The sequence below is a fragment of the Bufo gargarizans genome, chromosome 6 (assembly GCF_014858855.1).
Source record: "Bufo gargarizans isolate SCDJY-AF-19 chromosome 6, ASM1485885v1, whole genome shotgun sequence".
Classification (NCBI taxonomy): Eukaryota; Metazoa; Chordata; class Amphibia; order Anura; family Bufonidae; genus Bufo; species Bufo gargarizans.
In genome coordinates, this window is record NC_058085.1 from 193,649,367 (window position 1) to 193,670,389 (window position 21,023).

The 21,023-nt window shown below is 40.8% G+C and overlaps 1 protein-coding gene across 1 annotated transcript; it reads right to left on the minus strand.

The window, feature by feature from the left end:
• Window positions 1–2,621: 2,621 nt before the first annotated feature.
• LOC122942382 (pulmonary surfactant-associated protein A-like) lies at window positions 2,622–19,423 on the minus strand. The gene is made up of 5 exons (XM_044299961.1): window positions 19,347–19,423; window positions 18,467–18,650; window positions 6,080–6,199; window positions 3,991–4,068; window positions 2,622–3,361 (listed from the first exon to the last, which is right to left on the minus strand). Exons 2-5 carry the CDS (start codon window positions 18,636–18,638, stop codon window positions 2,985–2,987), a joined length of 747 nt encoding a protein of 248 aa, XP_044155896.1. The 5' UTR covers window positions 18,639–18,650; window positions 19,347–19,423; the 3' UTR covers window positions 2,622–2,984.
• Window positions 19,424–21,023: the final 1,600 nt, after the last annotated feature.

A 21,023-nucleotide genomic window follows, 5' to 3' on the forward strand; every position in this document is an offset into this window, starting at 1 on the left:
GACGGTGTAAAAGGAGTGTGGTCTTTCACGTTATAGTAGAATCTTGGGCCTTTGCACAGTTCTTTATACCTGGCGCTAACATTGGCCTGTAAGGCTCAGTTCACACTTGAGTTATTTGGTCCGTTTTGGCCCCATAACTGCCCATATAAGTGAAGTATGCAGTGATTCAAAGACAGATGCCTGTCATTTGTGTGTCATACTGACTCACAGTATTGTTTCACTACCACAGCAGACTCCTCATGCATGCTTCTGCAAGGCACAGTGTTCTACACCACTATACAGTCTCTCTGCAGCCAGGAAATACTTTTTTTTTTTTCACGATTTGCCACTTCGCAAATTTGAATATATAATTCTATATATTCGTATTTGCGAATATATAATATATATATATATTTTTTTTTATCTGAACCCATGATTCCTCCCTGTTTCTTGCTTGTGGGCCAATGAGAAGGCTGCAATGTCTTTGTCTGATTGTCTGAGCTTAGCAACATCCATAGCAACCAATATGAAAGTTGCCTACCCCCTTACTATATAAGAACCTCCCCAGCAGCCATTTTCTGCAGTTCTGAGATAGACAGCAGTGTCATTGCTATGCTCTGTGCTTTGCTGTGTCATTACAATAGATAGTTACTTAGCTTAGATATATATATATATATATATATATATATATGTTACATATAGTTAGTGGGAGATAGTCAGTGTAGGTTAGATCGTGATATAGTATAGCGGATAGGTTCCAGTCCAGGGTGTTAAGTAGTGTGATCGGTTCTGCTTTCCATACATACATGCTACAGACATAGTGCTGTGATGTCACAAGTTTACAACAATACTTAGTACACCAATCAGTAATATGTAGTCAGACTTGCACGTATTGCACCAAAATATGTGCATCATTAATTGCTGATTTGTGCAATCACAAATATATTGGAGCACTCTAGCTGCATATAAAGCTATTGTGATGTTCTTCCGTGCCAACCATTTTCTCCAGTCTCAGGAAACTCCTAGCAGCTTGAAAAATGTAGCAAAAGTGACCCACGCCTGTATTGCACGTGCAATACGCGCATATTACATTGACGATTAATGAATCTCGAATTTACAAATTTATGACGAATATTCGCTAATTCAAATATTTTCCCTGCCACTCATCACTAGTCCCCAAACCACTTTTTTTTTTATTCCATAACACTGTGTGTGTTTGAACATCATCTGCCCCTGATAAGGGACAATTTTTGGAAGTTCTGGACTATGAAAAAGCATAACACATATGCTAACGGGTTTGTTTTTAAACACGCTGTATGTGAATGCCGATAACTGTGCGTTTACCCATAACTATGTATGTCAGAGTCTCTTAGTCATTATTTACTATTGCTGTCATTGTGTACCAGAGCTTGGGGAGGAGAGGGGATTCATAAAATACTAAACGGAAAGAGATAACAAGTTTTGCTAAAAAATCTTTTCCTAAAAAGTCCTAGTAGGCTAGAAGGGGTTATATACCATTTTTTAGGGCAATTGGAGCAACTTTGGTTCAGCCTGAACTAAACTTTCAAAATGTAATATTTTCAAAAAATTGGCGACTGGACCCAAAACGAATCTCAACTGATTTACTGATCTCTACTGGGTACTGTAGTCCACCCATTCCAGTTATTACTTTAGTTGCCCTGCTCTGAACCCTCTCCAGCTTTGCTATGTCTGTCTTGTTCACAGGAGCCCAGAAGTATACACAAAACACCATGTGTGGTCTGACTAATGGTTTGTAAAGTGACAGGACTATGTTCTTATCACATGCATCTATGCCCCTTTTGATGCACAACATAATCTTATTGGCCTTGGGAGCAGCTGTCTGACACTCATTTCTACAGTTAAGTTTGCTGTTTAAAGAATCCTTTTCCAAAAAACCCTTCCCACACAACAGTTGAACTATCTGGAGATGCCCTGTAAAATATTATTTTGGCCTACTATTGCCAGTATTTTCACTCAGAGATTTAAAGCGCTACCCTCTGGATTGTAAAACATGTGTTTTACACTTATATTTCTATTTTTGAAAACCACACGAACACTTGAACTATTTGGAGATGTCCTGTTCCAAATTTAAGAATACTATTTCTAGTGTTTTTACTGAGATTTAAAATGCTACCCTCTAAATTGAAAAACACATGTTCTACACTTATATTTCTCAAAAGAAAAAACTCTCAGAAACTGTTTGGAAATGATCTGTAAAGTAGTTCAGCCTACTATTTCTGGTGTTTTCACTGAGAGATTTAAAACACTAACCTCTGGATTGTAAAACTTGTATTGTACACTTAGATTGCTATTTTTGCAAAGCAAAAGTATTCATATCCAGGTGCTGGTTTTACAAATATAGAATTTGTTTTGTGACATAACCCCTATATTGTCCACTATTCATTTGCATAAGAAGGAGCCGTCCCATTGAAGTGAATGGGATGGCTTCTTGTAATTATGCCTTTTCACTGCTGTGGTTGTGACAGCAAGCATGTAAATAATGCAGAGAAGGCAGAACTCATACAATCTCTGCTTTCTCTTCAAACAGCTGATCAGCCAATCTAATATTGATGATCTATCCTGAGGATAGGTCATAAGTATAAAAAATAGAGGACAACCCATTTACAATGAAAGCTTTTATTTAAAATGTCTCTGAATCAAGAGAGATGTATGCACATTTTAGAAAGGCTTGTGAAACAACTAAAGACTCTGAGTGCCAGCTTGCTTGTTCTACTTGGATCAAGAGAAACCAACATTCATTTAGGTATGTCCAGACTTTAGACTATTACTTTACGCATACCTCTATAGCATATATTTGTAGCATGTAGTTTAATTTGTGAGAAGCAAAATACTGAACATATAAAATAATGTGTATAATTTCACATTTGTTCAATTATTTTAAAATATAATGGAAGCTGTATGTTTCATTTGAGAATTAATTGTAAATTTTTGGGGGATAATTAAAATGGTTATTTAAGGTAGGTTTAAAACTCACAAACACAAAGCCGATATTGATTACAAGCCTTATCATTCCATGTGCCATCTGTGTACATTTCAATACAGTTTTCTTTCCCTTTCCCACCAGGCTCACTTCTTCTCCAGTTGGTGTAGTTTACTTGATGCCCATCCAAGTAATGAAAGTCTCCAGAGGTTGGTCCTTCAATGATTCCCAAGTAAGCATATCTGTTATACTGCTTTAAAATTGTTAATATGGCACTATTTTCAGCTTCATTCATGGGTGTAGCAATACTACCACCAACATTTTCACAAATTGCCTTGGAAGTTTTAAAGTCTACTTCTTTGCCATTTGTTGCAAGTATTTTATCCTTTACATGTTGGATTTTTCCATCCAAGAACAAAACTAAAATACAAGACAAGTAACAAGATCCTCTTAATTACTTTTTCTACTAGTTCAGTATTGGTAATTGTTTTACAAATGTATAATATAGCAAAGCTAGGTTAGTCAATAGGACCAATATGATAGTATTTCTTCGCCTATTTCATAATATAATATTCCAATCCAAATGAACAGCTTTCCCTTCGGTAGTTCTCGTGCACAATGCAACAAATGCCATTAAGGGGAATGAGGTTGTGCTGTAGTTCCCTGTGCAGGGAATGGTCAAGAGCACTGTGCCCCCTTCACTCTTAGTGGATTCCTGCAGTGTGCCATGACAGTAGATAAAGCTATTGAAATGAAAATTAAATAGTAAGGATAAATAGATTAGAGGTATATATACTATGCAATCCCAAATGGGCCTAGTAGGTAAAGGCCGCTTTTAATGCACCTTTTTACTGTGTATTGGATGCTTACAATTAGTGGCAGATTGTTACAGAGATTCAGAGAGTGGCAGCTTGTTACAGAGATAGTTCTCTGTGCCGAGCTATTCAACAAGTGTCTGCATGCAGTTCTTGCACTTGAAAAAGACTATCCATCAAAACCAGTCTATATATCTATCTTTTTTGTTTACCTTTTTGAGTGTATATACCCACCTCCTTCAAGTTTCCTTATGCGCTTGTTCATATTAGCTAACTGGAGCTGCAGTTCATTATCCAGTGATGCAGGAGTACCTTAAAAAATCATAAAAACAAATGATTTACTGTATGATGAATGCCTTTTAAATGAAAGTATAAAATAATTTATCATTAGGTCTTAATTGAAATATATATATTTTTTTCTACAACTCCTTTGTAGACAATGCATCTTCAAAGGACAATTTGTCCTCTATCATCTGCTAATGTAAACTTGATAGGTTAACAAGTAGTAAAGAAAAGGTACTATACTATAATTCTGAGACTGTACAATGTTTGCTATCTGTTATCATGGAGACTCTTAGGAGCTGTAGAAACAAAATGGTAGGACATGTTAAATATATTACTAGCTGCTTCATTCCTCAAGTAAGATGTATTGAACCAATAAAAGATTAGGGGTTCATCTACTATCCAGAAATACGACTATATTAGGAGTATTTCTGGTGCAGATTGCAGAGCAAAGGTTTTTTGAGTCACAATCTGTGACTTTTCCCTGCTCACACCAGATCTCATTCCTGATTTTCTATGCTTGTTTTCTATGCTTGTAGAAAATGGTCTAATGGTCCAGACCGACGCTGCAGACACCAAAATTATGTTCAGGCCGGCACCTCTACATAACTTTGACGCATCCACTGCCAGCACAGGTGACGTCGGTCTTAATAAATGACAGCCATAGTCTTTACTCTCACGTACAGATGTAGTCAAGCTAAAATTGACTCTGATAAGACATGGCACAGTGTTATCTTGGTTATCTCATGACAAAGGCCATTTAAATCCACTGAAAAGTTAGTTACAAAATATTTTTCTTGACATTTTTTACTTAACAAATTAACCATCAAGTTTAGCTCAGCTGCATCTTTATATTAGAATTTCAGGAGCTATTCATTTGATCAATTAGGAATAATTATATAATATTTATTCCATATCTATAGCTCATTACATTTGTTTCAGTTGTCAGCTTTAAATGCATTAGCATTCATTACAGAAGTAATGACAAATCCAAAAATGTAAACACACTCATGTAGTAGTTGAATTGTGTGGTAGGAATATTTGTACTTGAAGTACCTAACTTTCACTAGTATCATAAGTAGGCATAAGCGGACCTGTGGAAGTTTGGGTTCACCGGGTTCAGCAGAACTTCAGGTCAATGTTCGGGTTCGGGTCCCAAACTTGACCCCGAACACAGACCCTATTAAAGTCAATGGGCACCCGAACTTCACTTTATTATTTTCCGTAATAACCTGGTTATAACAAAAAATAATAGCATTCTTAAGACAGAATGCTAAATAAAAAGGCCATTGAGGGGTTAAAGATAATTTAAAAAAACTGACCTCATCCACTTGATCGCAGCCGGTATCCTCTTCATTCTTCAGGACCTGTGTGACGTCATTGCAGGTCCTGCTGAATGAAGATAGAAGGGATGCACGATCAAGTGGATGAGGTGAGTTTTTTTTATTTATTTTTAACCCCTCAATGGACATTTTATTTAGCATTCTGTCTTAAGATTGGTATTATTTTCCATTATAACCCTGTTATTATGGAAAATAATAAAATCACCCAAACACCGAACTTCAGTAAAAAAAAGTCCAGGTACCCGAGCTTGCAAAGTTCAGTAAGTTCAGTTTGGTCAACCCTAATCATAAGTACTATGGAGGAGATTTAGGAAAATCACTAGCAATGAGATTCCAATTTTTATTATTCAAAGCTCCTTTGGAAAATGAAAGGAGGAATCTGATTGGTTTCTAAGCCAGTATTCCTTTGCACAAGTTTGATTAATCTCCTCCTATGTGTGCGGTTATCTGAAGTCTTCGTCCAAATACATTTAAGCATGCTGGTGTTTACTGGCTTCTCCAGAAAATGTAAAAGCTACCAGAAGAAGAATTTCCAAATTTAGAATGCATTATTAGTTCTGATTGGAAAGCATATAACACAACAATAATAGAAACAAACATTAAATAATGCATATTCAACATTGCTTGAATGTACAGGAATGTTCAAAACAGAGGTTTGTGTTTTTCCTAACAAAAAGAAAATGCACATATTCATTTACCTGGAGGTCCAATGTTCCCCTTCTCACCCTTTAACCCTTGTACACCTGGTGCTCCTGGTGCTCCAGTAAGCCCATCTCTACCTGGTAGTCCGGGGTTTCCTCCTGGTGGACCCATTGGCCCTGAAATGCAATAGTAAATACTTTAATCTTCTAAAAAATAAAATGATTTCTGAAAATATCTGGCAACCGGAAAAAAAGAAATAAAAATTATATAATATATATAACCTCACAAAAGTGAGTACACCCTCACATTTTTGTAAATATTTTATTATACCTTTTCCTGGGACAACACTGAAGGTATGACACTTTGATACAATGTAAAGTAGTCTGTGTACGGCTTGTATAACTTGGTGTGCCCTCAAAAGATCTCAACACACAGCTATTAATGTCTAAACCGCTGGCAACAAAAGTGAGTACACCCCTCAGTGAAATTGTGCCCAATTAGCTATTTACCCTTCCCGTTTCATGTGACTCGTTAGTGTTATAAGGTTTCAGGTGTGAATGGGTAGCAGGGTGTTATATTTGGTGTTATAGCTCTTACACTGTTATACTGTTCACTGGAAGTTCAACATGGCACCTCATGGAATAGAACTCTCTAAGGATCTGAAAAAAAGAATTGTTGCTCTACATAAAGATTGCCTAGGCCATAAGAAGGTTGACAACACCCTGAAGCGGCGCCGCTGCACGGTGGCCAAGAACATACAGCAGTTTAACAAGATTCCATTCAGAACAGGCCTCGCCATGGTCGACCAAAGAAGTTGAGCGCACGTGCTCAGCGTCATATCAAGAGGTTGTCTTTTCAAAATAGACTTATGAATGCTGCCAGCATTGCTGCAGAGGTTAAAGGGGTAGGGGATCAGCCTTTAAATGCTCAGATCTTACACCCCATGAAATTTCCCAGAAGGTCCCAGAAGGATGCTGTCATGCCCCACTTTGACGATGTGCGGAGGTCGGCCAGGATAGCAGCACGAGTTTAGTATTTGTTTTGGTGCCATGCTGGATCCGCCTCTCATCAGGTGCACTGGGTGGAGTCATTCGTTTAAATGGCCTCCAGCTAAGTGCTCTGAGCGGATTATACTCATCATTGGTGTCTGGGAAGCTTGGAGGGAAGGTTGGCTGTCAGTTCCTGCTCTTAAAGATAAGTGTAATTTCTAGTTTAGTTGTTTGTGTCATCTATCCCATCCAGGTTCTGTGCGAGCAGGCTGCTCCTATTTCCCCACTTCACCATCTCAGGGAATTCAGGGTTTTGTCAGCCCAGGCTGGAGGACACATCACACCTACCGTCAAGGTCTACGTGTGGGCTGAGCAGTGCAGGGAAAGAGGCCAGGGATTAGCTAGGAGGTGACCCTTCCCCTGTCTCTCGTCCAGAGCCTGGTTGGTGCGTTATCTGTTATACTGAGTGCACGTCCGCCGTGACATTATAATCCGCCATACTGTGTCTGCCATTGCTCAGCGCTTTTGTGATGGCGTCAATTGATGCACTGGTTGACCGCATGCAGGGTTTATCCCTAGAGGTTGCGGATATGCATAGTTTGGTCACACAGTGTAAGAGGGTTCTGGCATCAGGTACAGGTCAAATTGTTGGGGAGCCTAAAGTCGCTCTTCCCGAGAAATTTACAGGGGGTACGGATGATTTTTTCAGCTTCAAAGAGTCATGTAATTTGTACTTTCGATTGTGTCCATTTTCATCAGGCAATGAAGATCAGAGGGTGGGTATCATCATGTCTTTGCTTAAAGGGGACGCGCAATCCTGGGCTTTTTCCTGCCGCCCGGTTCTCTGGCCATCCGGTCGGTGGAGGAATTTTTCAAAGCCCTGGGATTAATTTACGATGACCCAGATCGAGTCTTGATGGCAGAATCGAAATTACGTAACTTACTACAGGGTAAACATACTGCTGAGGTTTACTGCACAGAGTTTAGGAGTTGGGCTACTGAGTCGGGGTGGAACGACCCCGCGTTACGTAGTCAGTTTTGTCAGGGGTTATCTGAAGGGGTGAAAGAAGCCCTGGCTCTTCATGAGTACCCAGATACTTTGGAGAATGCAATGTCTTTGGCTATACGTTTGGATAGACGTATCAGAGAGAGGTGTAAGGGTCCCTCCGTGCAGGGGATTCCTCCCGCTTGTGGTTTTGTTTCACCAACTGCCCAGGGTGATATTACTTATTTCTCTGGGGAAGGGGAGGAACCCATGCAGTTAGGTCAGATATCTTGCCATTCTGATAGTAGAGCCTTTCGAAAAGTGCACAATCTATGTTACTATTGTGGGAAGAGGGGTCATTTTATTTTTTCTTGTCCTTTTGTTAAACCACAGGTGGAAGAGAAAAAAACAAAAAAAAAAACTTCCCTCACACTTGGTAGTATGAATGGTGTGGTGGAGCAGACGGGTATGCAAGCTCCCTGCAATTCCCGTTTTCTCCTTTCAGCTATGGTGGCGCTAGAGTCTAGAAATGTGTTTGTTGATGTTTTCCTTGATTGTGGTGCTGGGGTAAACCTAATTGACCTTATTTTTCTTCAAGACCTAGGACTAAGTACTTGTACGTTAGAGAACGAGATTCGTGTTTTTGCAATAGATTTTTCCCCTCTTTTTCAAAGGAGCCTTACTCACATTGTTCATGGTATTCATTTAAGGGTGGGTGATTCACATGCTGAAATTATTTCTTGTTTTGTCATGAAGGATTTGCCTGCTCCTATAGTTTTGGGGTTGCCATGGTTGTCTAGACATAACCCAATTATAGACTGGCAAGCGAGACAAATCATTGGTTGGAGCAAGTTTTGTTCGGATAATTGTCTTGTCACATCTATATCTGATGTGTCCATTACGGCCTTGCCTCAGTATCTCTCAGATTTTTCGGATGTCTTTTCGGAGGGTCGGGCTCAGGAATTGCCCCCTCATCGAGACTATGATTGTCCAGTGAATCTCATTCCAGGGGCTAAGTTGCCTAAGTCTCGGTTTTACAACCTCTCTCAACCCGAGAGAGAGGTTATGCGAAAGTATGTCGCCGAGAGTTTGGCAAAGGGTCATATTAGACCATCTAAGTCTCCAGTGGCAGTAGGTTTGTTCTTCATGAAGAAAAACGATGGATCACTGAGACCGTGTTTGGATTTCTGGGAGTTGAACCGTATTACAGTCCAGGATCCAAATCCCCTGCCTTTGATCTCTGATCTTTTTGATCAGATTGTTGGAGCCAAGGTGTTCTCCAAGTTGGATTTGAGAGGAGCATACAATCTGATCAGGATCAAGGAGGGGGATGAGTGGAAAACGGCCTTAAATACGCACGAGGGTCATTTTGAGAACCTGGTAATGCCTTTTGGGTTGACGAATGCCCCAGCAGTATTTCAGAGATTCGTCAATGACATTTTTCATCACTTGGTGGGGAGGTTCATAGTAGTTTACCTAGATGACATTTTAATTTATTCTCCTGATCTGAAGACCCATCAGGATCATGTGAGACAGGTTTTGACGATCCTTCGGGAGAATAAGTTATATGCCAAATTGGAGAAATGTTTGTTTGCGGTGCAAGAGCTTCAGTTCTTGGGATACATGCTTTCTGATTCCGGTTTTCGTATGAACCCCGAAAAGGTCTGGGCGGTTCTGGAGTGGGACCGACCGGAGAATCAGAAAGCTTTGATGCGGTTCTTGGGGTTTACAAATTATTATAGAAAATTTATTTCAAATTATTCCACCCTAGTCAAACCTCTTACTGATATGACCAAGAAGGGCGCCGATGTCTCTGTCTGGTCCTCCGGGAGAACAGTGATTTTGGTGGTAGTTGACCGTTTCAGTAAAATGGCTCACTTTATACCACTAACGAGTCTGTCTAACGCTAAGACTCTTGCGCAGATTTTTGTGGATAATATTGTGAAATTGCACGGTATTCCTTCAGATGTGGTCTCTGATAGGGGCACACAGTTTGTCTCCAGGTTTTGGAGGGCGTTCTGCTCTTGGCTTGGCATTCAACTTTCATTCTCGTTGAATGGTCAGACGGAGCATACCAATCAAAACCTGGAGACCTACTTGAGGTGCTTTGTGGCTGAGAATCAGGAGGACTGGTCCTCATTCTTGTCCTTAGCAGAATTTGCGTTTAATAACCATTTTTTTGCGCATACGGTTTCCATCCTCAGTTTGGTACCTTTTCTGGGTCTGGTTCCTCGGGGATGACAGAGGAGGAGAGATTCTCTTCTGCCTTGTCCTCTATCTGGTGGAGCATTCAAGGGAATTTGGAGAGGATGGGTGAGAGGCATAAACGAATGGCTGACAGGAGACGTGTGACTGGTCCGGACCTGTGTGTGGGTGATCTGGTGTGGTTGTCCACTAAGAATATCAAGTTGAGAGTGCCATCTTGGAAACTGGGTCCAAGATTTGTTGGTCCGTATAAAATTGCGGTGATCAATCCTGTGGCATTTCGGCTGGATCTTCCGCAGACTTGGAGGATCCATGATGTCTTCCACAGGTCTTTACTAAAGAAATACGTGAAACCGGTGGTACCATCGCCATTGCCTCCTCCTCCTGTTCTAGTCGAGGGAAACTTGGAGTTCGAGATCTCCAGGATTCTCGACTCGAGAGTTCTTTGGGGTTCCCTCCAGTACCTGGTACACTGGAGGGGACACGGTCCTGAGGAGAGGATGTGGGTTCCGGCATCAGATGTCAACGCCAGCCGACTGGTGAGGGCCTTTCATAGGTCCCATCCGGATAAGGTTGGTCCGGGGTGTCCAGAGGTCACCCGTAGAAGGGGGGGTACTGTCATGCCCCACTCTGACGATGTGCGGAGGTCGGCCAGGATAGCAGCACGAGTTTAGTATTTGTTTTGGTGCCGTGCTGGATCCGCCTCTCATCAGGTGCACTGGGTGGAGTAATTTGTTTAAATGGCCTCCAGCTAAGTGCTCCGAGCGGATTATACTCATCATTGTGGTCTGGGAAGCTTGGAGGGAAGGTTGGCTGTCAGTTCCTGCTCTTAAAGATAGGTGTCATTTCTAGTTTGGTTGTTTGTGTCATCTATCCCATCCAGGTTATGTGCGAGCAGGCTGCTCCTATTTCCCCACTTCACCATCTCAGGGAATTCAGGGTTTTGTCAGCCCAGGCTGGAGGACACATCACACCTACCTTCAAGGTCTGCATGTGGGCTGAGCAGTGCAGGGAAAGAGGTCAGGGATTAGCTAGGAGGTGACCCTTCCCCTGTCTCTCGTCCAGAGCCTGGTTGGTGCGTTATCTGTTACACTACGTGCAGAATTATTAGGCAAATGAGTATTTTGACCACATCATCCTCTTTATGCATGTTGTCTTACTCCAAGCTGTATAGGCTCGAAAGCCTACTACCAATGTAGCATATTAGGTGATGTGCATCTCTGTAATGAGAAGGGGTGTGGTCTAATGACATCAACACCCTATATCAGGTGTGCATAATTATTAGGCAACTTCCTTTCCTTTGGCAAAATGGGTCAAAAGAAGGACTTGACAGGCTCAGAAAAGTCAAAAATAGTGAGATATCTTGCAGAGGGATGCAGCACTCTTAAAATTGCAAAGCTTCTGAAGCGTGATCATCGAACAATCAAGCGTTTCATTCAAAATAGTCAACAGGGTCGCAAGAAGCGTGTGGAAAAACCAAGGCGCAAAATAACTGCCCATGAACTGAGAAAAGTCAAGCGTGCAGCTGCCAAGATGCCACTTGCCACCAGTTTGGCCATATTTCAGAGCTGCAACATCACTGGAGTGCCCAAAAGCACAAGGTGTGCAATACTCAGAGACATGGCCAAGGTAAGAAAGGCTGAAAGACGACCACCACTGAACAAGACACACAAGTTGAAACATCAAGACTGGGCCAGGAAATATCTCAAGACTGATTTTTCTAAGGTTTTATGGACTGATGAAATGAGAGTGAGTCTTGATGGGCCAGATGGCTGGATTGGTAAAGGGCAGAGAGCTCCAGTCCGACTCAGACGCCAGCAAGGTGGAGGTGGAGTACTGGTTTGGGCTGGTATCATCAAAGATGAGCTTGTGGGGCCTTTTTGGGTTGAGGATGGAGTCAAGCTCAACTCCCAGTCCTACTGCCAGTTTCTGGAAGACACCTTCTTCAAGCAGTGGTACAGGAAGAAGTCTGCAAGGTAAGAAAAACATGATTTTCATGCAGGACAATGCTCCATCACACGCGTCCAAGTACTCCACAACGTGGCTGGCAAGAAAGGGTATAAAAGAAGAAAATCTAATGACATGGCCTCCTTGTTCACCTGATCTGAACCCCATTGAGAACCTGTGGTCCATCATCAAATGTGAGATTTACAAGGAGGGAAAACAGTACACCTCTCTGAACAGTGTCTGGGAGGCTGTGGTTGCTGCTGCATGCAATGTTGATGGTGAACAGATCAAAACACTGACAGAATCCATGGATGGCAGGCTTTTGAGTGTCCTTGCAAAGAAAGGTGGCTATATTGGTCACTGATTTGTTTTTGTTTTGTTTTTGAATGTCAGAAATGTATATTTGTGAATGTTGAGATGTTATATTGGTTTCACTGGTAAAAATAAATAATTGAAATGGGTATATATTTGTTTTTTGTTAAGTTGCCTAATAATTATGCACAGTAATAGTCACCTGCACACACAGATATCCCCCTAAAATAGCTAAAACTAAAAACAAACTAAAAACTACTTCCAAAAATATTCAGCTTTGATATTAATGAGTTTTTTGGGTTCATTGAGAACATGGTTGATGTTCAATAATAAAATTAATCCTCAAAAATACAACTTGCCTAATAATTCTGCACTCCCTGTATACTGAGTGCACGTCCGCCTTGACAGATGCCTCTTCTAAAGATGATACACAAGAGAGCCAGCATACAGATTGTTTAAGACAGGCAAACTAAGGACATGGATTAATGGAACCATATTCTATGGTCTAATGAGACCAAGGTAAACTTATTTGGTTCAGATGGTGTCACGCGTGTGTGGCGGCATCCAAGTGAGGAGTACAAACACAAGTGTGTCTTTTCTACAGTAAAGCATGGTGAGAGTGTCATAGTTTGGGGCTGCATGAGTACTGCCAGCTGTGGGGAGCTACAGTTCACTAAGGGAACCATGAATGCCAAAATGTACTGTGACATAATGAAGCATAGCATGATCCCCTCCCTTCAGAAACTGGGCTGCAGGTCAGTATTCCAACATGGTAATGACCTCAAACAAACCTCCAAGACGACTGCTGCTTTGCCAAAAAATGAATGAGGGTAAAGGTGCTGGCCTGGCCAAGCATGTCTCCAGACCTAAACTCTATTGAGCATCTGTAGAGCATCCAAAAACAGTAGGTAGAGGAGCACAAGGTCTAAGTGGAAGAGCAATTCAGTGGCAACCTGTGAAACACTAGTGAACTCCATGCCAAGAGAGTTAAGGCAGTGCTGGAAAATAATAATGGTGGCCATACAAAGTACTGACACTTTTGGGCACAATTTGGCCATTTTCATTTAAAGGTGTACTTGTTGCCAGCAGTTTAGACATTAATGGCTGTGTTGAGTTATTTTGAGGGCACACCAAATTTACACTGTTATACAAGCTGGACACTAACTACTTTACATTGTATCAAAGTGTCATATCTTCAGTGTTGTCCAATGAAATGATGTAGTAAAATATTTCCAAAAATGTGAGGGGTGTACTCATTTTTGTGAGATACTGTATACACAAAGGCTTAATCTCAATATTGTCATGTTCCGAATGACAGGAAAACCTCTGGACACAGGCAGATTACCGACCAGGAAACAAACTGAGTACTTTTTCACACATGTAATAAATGAACATGACAGTAACACAACAACATCTAGCAAGGATAATAGTGATACCACTGAACCCAGTGCACCGGCAAGACAGGAGGCCTGGACCCCATGCAGAAGTCAGCTGTCTAAAATGTATACAAATAAGTCACAGGGGCCTGATGGGATACACCCAAAACTGTTAAAAGAGCTTAGTGGTGTACTAGCAAAACCATTAACAGATTTATTTAATCAATCACTAGTAACAGGAGTCGTCCCAGAAGATTGGAAATTAGCAAATGTCCATTCACAAGAAAGGTAGTAGAGAGGAATCGGGCAACTATAGGCCAGTAAGCCTGACATCAATAGTGGGGAAATTAATGAAAACCATACTTAAGGAGAGGATTGTGGAACATCTAAAATCCTATGGATTGAAAGATGAAAAACAGCATGGGTTTACTTCAGGGAGATCATGTCAAACTAATCTTATAGATATTTTTCATTGGGTGACTAAAATAATAGATGGCGGAGGTGCAGTAGACACCGCTTATCTAGACTTTAATAAGGCTTTTGATACTGTCCCACATAGAAGGCTTATCAATAAATTGTAGTCTTTGTGCAGTGGCTGAGGGACAGACAACAGAGGGTTGTAGTCAATGGAGTATATTCAGACCATGGTCTTGTTACCAGTGGGGTACCTCAGGGATCTGTTCTGGGACCCATATTGCTACTAAACTAGTACATGGATTGCAGGATAAAACTTACCAGGAAAGATTAAAGGACCTTAACATGTATAGCTTGGAAGAAAGACGAGACAGAGGGGATATGATAGAAACTTTTAAATACATGAAGGGAATCAACAAGGTAAAAGAGGAGAGACTATTTAAAAGAAGAAAAACTGCTACAAGAGGACACAGTTTTAAATTAGAGGGGCAAAGGTTTAAAAGTTATATCAGGAAGTATTACTTTACTGAGAGAGTAGTGGATGCATGGAATAGCCTTCCTGCAGAAGTGGTAGCTGCAAATACAGTGGAGGAGTTTAAGCATGCATGGGATAGGCATAAGGCCATCCTTCATATAAAATAGGGCCAGGGGCTATTCATAGTATTCAGTATATTGGGCAGACTAGAAGGGCCAAATGGTTTTCATCTGACAACACATTCTATGTTTCTTAATGTAAGCATGGCAGTCATCGGTAGAGCTGTGCACAGACTAGATGTCCTCCCTCCGGAGAACCCAGGAGCCTTCTCAGCAGAAAGCACAGCCAGGGTATACATGAAACATACAGGATCAGAAGCAGTTAGGCACTGCCAGACTAGAAATAGAACAGACAGGATCATAAGCAGTGAAACAATGCCAGGCTATACATGAAACAGACTGGATCAGACACAGAGCACTGCCATGCTATCAGAAGCAATTAAACACTGCCAGGCTATACATGAAACAGACTGGATCAGAAGCAGTTGGGCATTGACAAGCTAAACAAGGAACACATAGGATCAAGACACAGAACAGGTACAGAAGATAAGGCAAGGCATGGACAAGGATGCAACAACAACAATGCTTTACCAGGCAACACCACACAGAAGGGCATATGGCAAAACCTCCTGCGTCAGCAGGAAGGAACTACACCCAGCAAGGCACAAGATAGAACTGACCCCAAGCCCCACAACTTACAGAAAGAAATAGCTGCAATAATGAAGGCACCTGCTAAGCCACACCCAGGAGCAGATCAGGAAAAGTTAACCCCACCAGAACCAGGAGTAACAAGAACCAAAGAACAACAATATGTGTCAGTTCACACAGTCACAAAATGCTGCAGCCAGCACGCCTAAATAACAACCACCATACGCAGGTTAAACTGTAGTCAATACGAGGTAACAGGCAGCCAGCCTACACAACAAGATGTGACAGAACCGCACACTGCATCCATACTCAGACCCTGTTCACACTCAAGGCCGCAGCCAGCATGCATCACAGAGCCAGCATACATGGAACACCCACAGCCAGTACACAAGGTACATGCAGCCAGCCTGCACAGCACCAGTGACAGGAGCCACAGAGATATGGACGTGGGTAAACACCAACACAGACAACAGTTCACACACAACACTGCATCCAGCACGCAGCCCCAAGCAACTAGCATACACAGGAATCAGCCTGGAGCCAGTATGTGAGAGAGCATGCAGCCAGCCCTCATGGCCAACTGTCACAGTGAACCGCACTGTGACAATTATGCTCTTTACCAATGGGGTGCCAGTCCTAAAGAGGGAGAACACAGCCACAAAGGAGGTGCTTTTTTTTCGGATCAACCCATAAAAGGCCATAATGTTAACCACAGATGCCGCAATGAATGTGGCACCTGAGGGGGAATGGTGCAATCGCCGTTCCCTGTCATTGCACCCACTACATCCAAAGAAATACCTTCAGGACAAAGTACTTAGTAAAGAAGTGAATTTCTTTGTGAAATTTGATGAAGCAACCAAATCAAATCTTTCTTAACTTCACTTATCTGTATTGGTGAGCATACCCTGTAACCCCTTAGGGACCCATGACGTACCAGTACGGCATGGTTCCCGAGTCCTTAAGGACCCATGACGTACCTGTACGTCATGTATAGCTCCGATCAACGCTGCCCGGCGGGCGGTGATCGGAACCCGATGCCTGCTCAAATCATTGAGCAGGCACCTTGGCTCAATGCGCCGGGGAGTCCCATGACCCACCCGTGTCGGCGATCGCCGCAAACCGCAGGTCAATTTAGACCTGAGGTTTGTAACTTTTACCTGGTGCGGCGGTCGTGGTGCCATCGGGTACCCATGGGGCTGTAGGGGGGACCCGATGGCATGGAAGGCAGCGCGATGCCTTCCTGAGGCATCGTGCTGCCTTCCGGTGAAGAGCCTGTGAGTTCCAGCCCCCTGGATCTCACAGGCCGGAAGCTGTATGAGTAATACACACAGTATTACTCATACAGCCAATGCATTCCAATACAGAAGTATTGGAATGCATTGTAAAGGATTAGACCCCCAAAAGATCAAGTCTCAAAGTGGGACAAAAAATAAAGTGAAAAAATAAAGTTGAAAAAATAAAGTTTTCCCCCCCAAAAATTTAAAGTTTCAAGTAAAAATAAACAAAAACGTAATTTTCCCCAAATAAAGTTAAAAAAAATTGGTAAGAAATAAGGGGGAAAAAAAGTATACAAACTAGGTATCACCGCACCCGTATCGACCAGCTCTATAAGCATATCACATGACCTAACCCCTCAGATGAACACCGTAAAAAATAAAAAAGTGCTAAATAAACATTTTTTGGTCCCTTTACATCACAAAAAGTACAACAGCAAGAGATCAAAAAGGCGTTTGCCCACCATAATAGTACCAATCTAACCGTCACCTCATCCCACAAAAAATGAGCCCCTACCTGAGAAAATCGCCCAAAAAATAAAAAAAATATGGCTCAGAATATGGAGACACTAAAACATCATTTTTTTGTTTTAAAAAAGCTGGTATTGTAACATAGTAACATAGTACATAAGGCCGAAAAAGACATTTGTCCATCTAGTTCGGCCTGTCATCCTGCAAGTTGATCCATCCTGCATATGGAACTTACATAAATAAAAAAAATTATACATATTTTGTATTGCCGTGTTCATATCGACCGGCTCTATAAAAATATCACATTACCTAACCCCTCAGATGAACACAATAAAAAATAAAAAATAAAAACTGTTCTAAATAAACCATTTTTTGTCACCTTACATCACAAAAAGTGTAATAGCAAGCGATCAAAAAGTCACACACACCCCAAAATAGTGCCAATAAAATCATCACCTCGTCCCGGAAAAATCATACCCTGCCCAAGATAATCGCCCAAAAACTGAAAAAATTCTTTCTCTCAGACTATGGAAAAAATAAAACATGATTTTTCCCAATATTTTTTTTAAATGTTGTTCCCACAAAAGCGAAAGCATGTTTTAGATATTATATAAAAAAATGACAATGAATTATATGTTTCTGACTAATATATGTGTCAATATTATTTTTATTATTATGGGCCTGGCTGATGCAGATAGAAAATGAAAGGTAAATGATGAATACGAAATAGGGTCTGTGGGAATTACAGGAATAAATGTAATTTGCCTGTCCAAAAAAGTGTCAGCAAATTCAGTTTACAGATGCCGAGTACAGTCTATGCCCTGAGGACACGGGAATGGGAGGGAATTATCATATTAGCAATGAGCTGATTATGTCCCAGTCTCTACAGCAAATCTAAATAGTTAGCTGCAGAAAACAGGAAAAAACAAACTATTGTCTGTGCTCAAGTGGCCGACGTGAAAACTGGAATGTTTCAGGACTGTAGGGGATAGTATATTCCACTAAATTGAATTCTGGAGAAGATAGGCAGCCAATGAAATGACTGACGTAGTAGAAGCAGTTAGTGTAGTGAATGGACATACAGATCAACCTGACTGCTGCATTTAGGGTACGCAGCAAGAGGAGGTTGATTGAATGGTGCAATAAGAAGAGTCATACTGTATGTTTTTTCCCTTTGAAAAGAGTATGGATAGGGTACAACCAAATATATGGTAGGTAACTAACATGAGATTGCACTGGTACAAATTATTAAAAACACTAACTACTGTATATAACTGCTCACTCTTACCAGGTACACCTGCGTCCCCTTTCATGCCATCCCTGCCATCTCTTCCTGGAAGACCATTGTTTCCTGGTGTGCCTGGAATCCCTGGTGCTCCCATACATTTATCAGAAGACTGAGCATGACATGTCACTGAGATAAGTGTGACAATTAACACAACTGATAGCCGGAGCCACATTTTTTGGGTTACCTGCAAAGTAAATGTCATTTTGTATAAATTGAACATGTATCGCTTCAACATGTGTGTGGTCAATGTTTTGGCATGTACGCTGTGAAATTCTCCTGATAGATATGTCATGAACACAGCCTATTTCCACCTTAAAAGCAGACTCATATTTTGTATTGGATGACATGCAAAGGGAGCAATTTGTTGTTTTGAGAAATTGTAGTAAAACAACTTAATAAAAATGATAAAGCATTTGATTGCCTTCAAAAGAGTAAGCTAAAGAATGTCCACTGTTGCTAGTGGATTGTGGGATTCCATGCTGAGCTCCTTGCAAGTAATTGACTCCAATAATGTTCTTGCAATGGGGACTCTGCTCTTTTGTTCACCATTAGAACACATATGAAAGTAACCTCAATTTGTATTACACAGGCCTATGTTACTGCATAATGAAAAGTTACATGCTTTTAGTAAGCCATTACAGACAATCCAACTGAACCTAACAACCAGATTTGGTGTGAACCTAGGCTGGTGTTGTACATGTCTCGAATACCACGCATACTGTTATTGTTTACAAAACAATTAATACTCTTCTTGGTATAGATGTTGTGTGTGTAAGTATTCCCTAGCAATCATGGCCTAATCTACCTCATTCAAAATGTCTAGAATCATGCAATAATGAAATATATACAATATTTTTATAGGTTTACGGAAATATCATACCTTTTGGGAATTGATTGATCAATGAGATGGTAATGGCTGTCCCCTTGAATGAAGAATAGCAATGAATGTCACCTTTTTATACAGAATAAGGACCTCATTGTCGACACTCTATTGCTGCATTATCAGTAATTTCCATGGTTACACTGAACCACAAGTGTCTTGAGCAATATACTCTACAATCTTTCTGTAAAATAAGAGTTTACTTAAAAAATTCCTGCTAATATCTGGTAGTCACTAGAACTACTACTAGAAGTAGTAGAACACCAACAAATGTTCTGTGCAATATTTCCCTGTGTTATAATGACAATTATTTCCATGAACTAGATATTTCTAAACTAGAGATTCTGTAAAATTTAAATCCTAGGAGAGAGAAAGCATATATTAGCATTTTCTGCAGAAGTGCACATAAACATTTTTTTTTATACTTTGTATTGACAGAGCCTACCAAAACATACCATATAACACCAATTGTGTGACCTACAGTGTGACAATCCCCATGTGGCCACTAGTGGAAAATGCCCAACTGTGGCCACTAGTGGTCACATGAGTTTGCCACAAGCCTACGTGTCTATTGGTTTCTGTGGGTGAGTGTGGCTTGGCAGCTTGTGGCCAGTCACACAATGGGGTTGCAACTTAATAATTTCCAATAATAGTCTTGACATTTACTAGTTATATTACTAACATTTTAGTATAATATGTTGCTTATATAGTGTCAACATACTCAACACGTACAGAGATCACTCACATCAGTCTCTGTCCTCAAAGAAGCTTTTACAAATTGAAATTCCATATATTACACACAGAGCAATTTTCATAGCTAACTAACATATCACTATGCTTTTGGAGTGAAGTAGAAAACTGGAAAACTAAGTGGAAGCTCAAGCAAAATAGATGAATAAATCTCAAATAGTTACTGACAGACCTATTATATGAAAGAAGGCTATCTGTAAATGATAACGTACTCCTTTCTAGTTTTTTAACATCATGTATACTTATCTTTTCTTAGAATTAGACCTCATGCACATGACTGTGCCTGCATTTTGATCAGCAAAATACAGATAAATTACAAACAGATAAAATGTAAACAACTATTCTTGTCAGCAAGAATAGTTGTATAATTTGCAGAATGGCCACGCTGATCTGAAAAAAATACACATGTCCATGGCCCCCAAAAATTAATGGGTCTATGTGCTATCTGCAAAAAAGGTTAATAGCACACAGATTTAAAATGCCATCATGTCTATAAGGCCTTAAGGGGATTCTTAAAGGATTTGTGCAGCAATATTCTCAAGATAGATTATCAATATCAGATCGGTGCTGTTGGAAGAGAAAGAGGCACTCCATGTGAGTGCTGCTTCCTGTTTATTACACTACATGTTATTTCCTGTGGAGTGGTGGTGTAGTGTTATTACAAGTACTTGTTCCTTTCAAATGAATGGAGTTAGTACTTGTTATAACAGTGCCGCAAACTTCGGAGACAACAGGCATTGTAATGAAGAAGAAGCAGTGCTCATCTTCAAACAGCTGATCTACAGGGGTGTTGGCTGTCGGACCCCCACCAATCTGATACCAATGACCTTGAATTTTTTGAAGGAAGGATAATTGTAAGGTAGAAATTTGACCCAACTTGTTGACAGTAGACATATCTTTTCATTAGATATGAGAGAACCTGTTGAG

Excerpts from the sequence above, each read along its gene's own strand:
- LOC122942382 (XM_044299961.1), bottom strand. The coding sequence starts at position 18,638 with ATGTGGCTCCGGCTATCAGTTGTGTTAATTGTCACACTTATCTCAGTG. Across the intron at positions 6,200-18,466 it reads AGGGGACGCAGGTGTACCTG|GGCCAATGGGTCCACCAGGA; the intron begins GTAAGAGTGAGC and ends ATTGCATTTCAG. Across the intron at positions 3,362-3,990 it reads CATAAGGAAACTTGAAGGAG|TTTTGTTCTTGGATGGAAAA; the intron begins GTGGGTATATAC and ends CTTGTATTTTAG.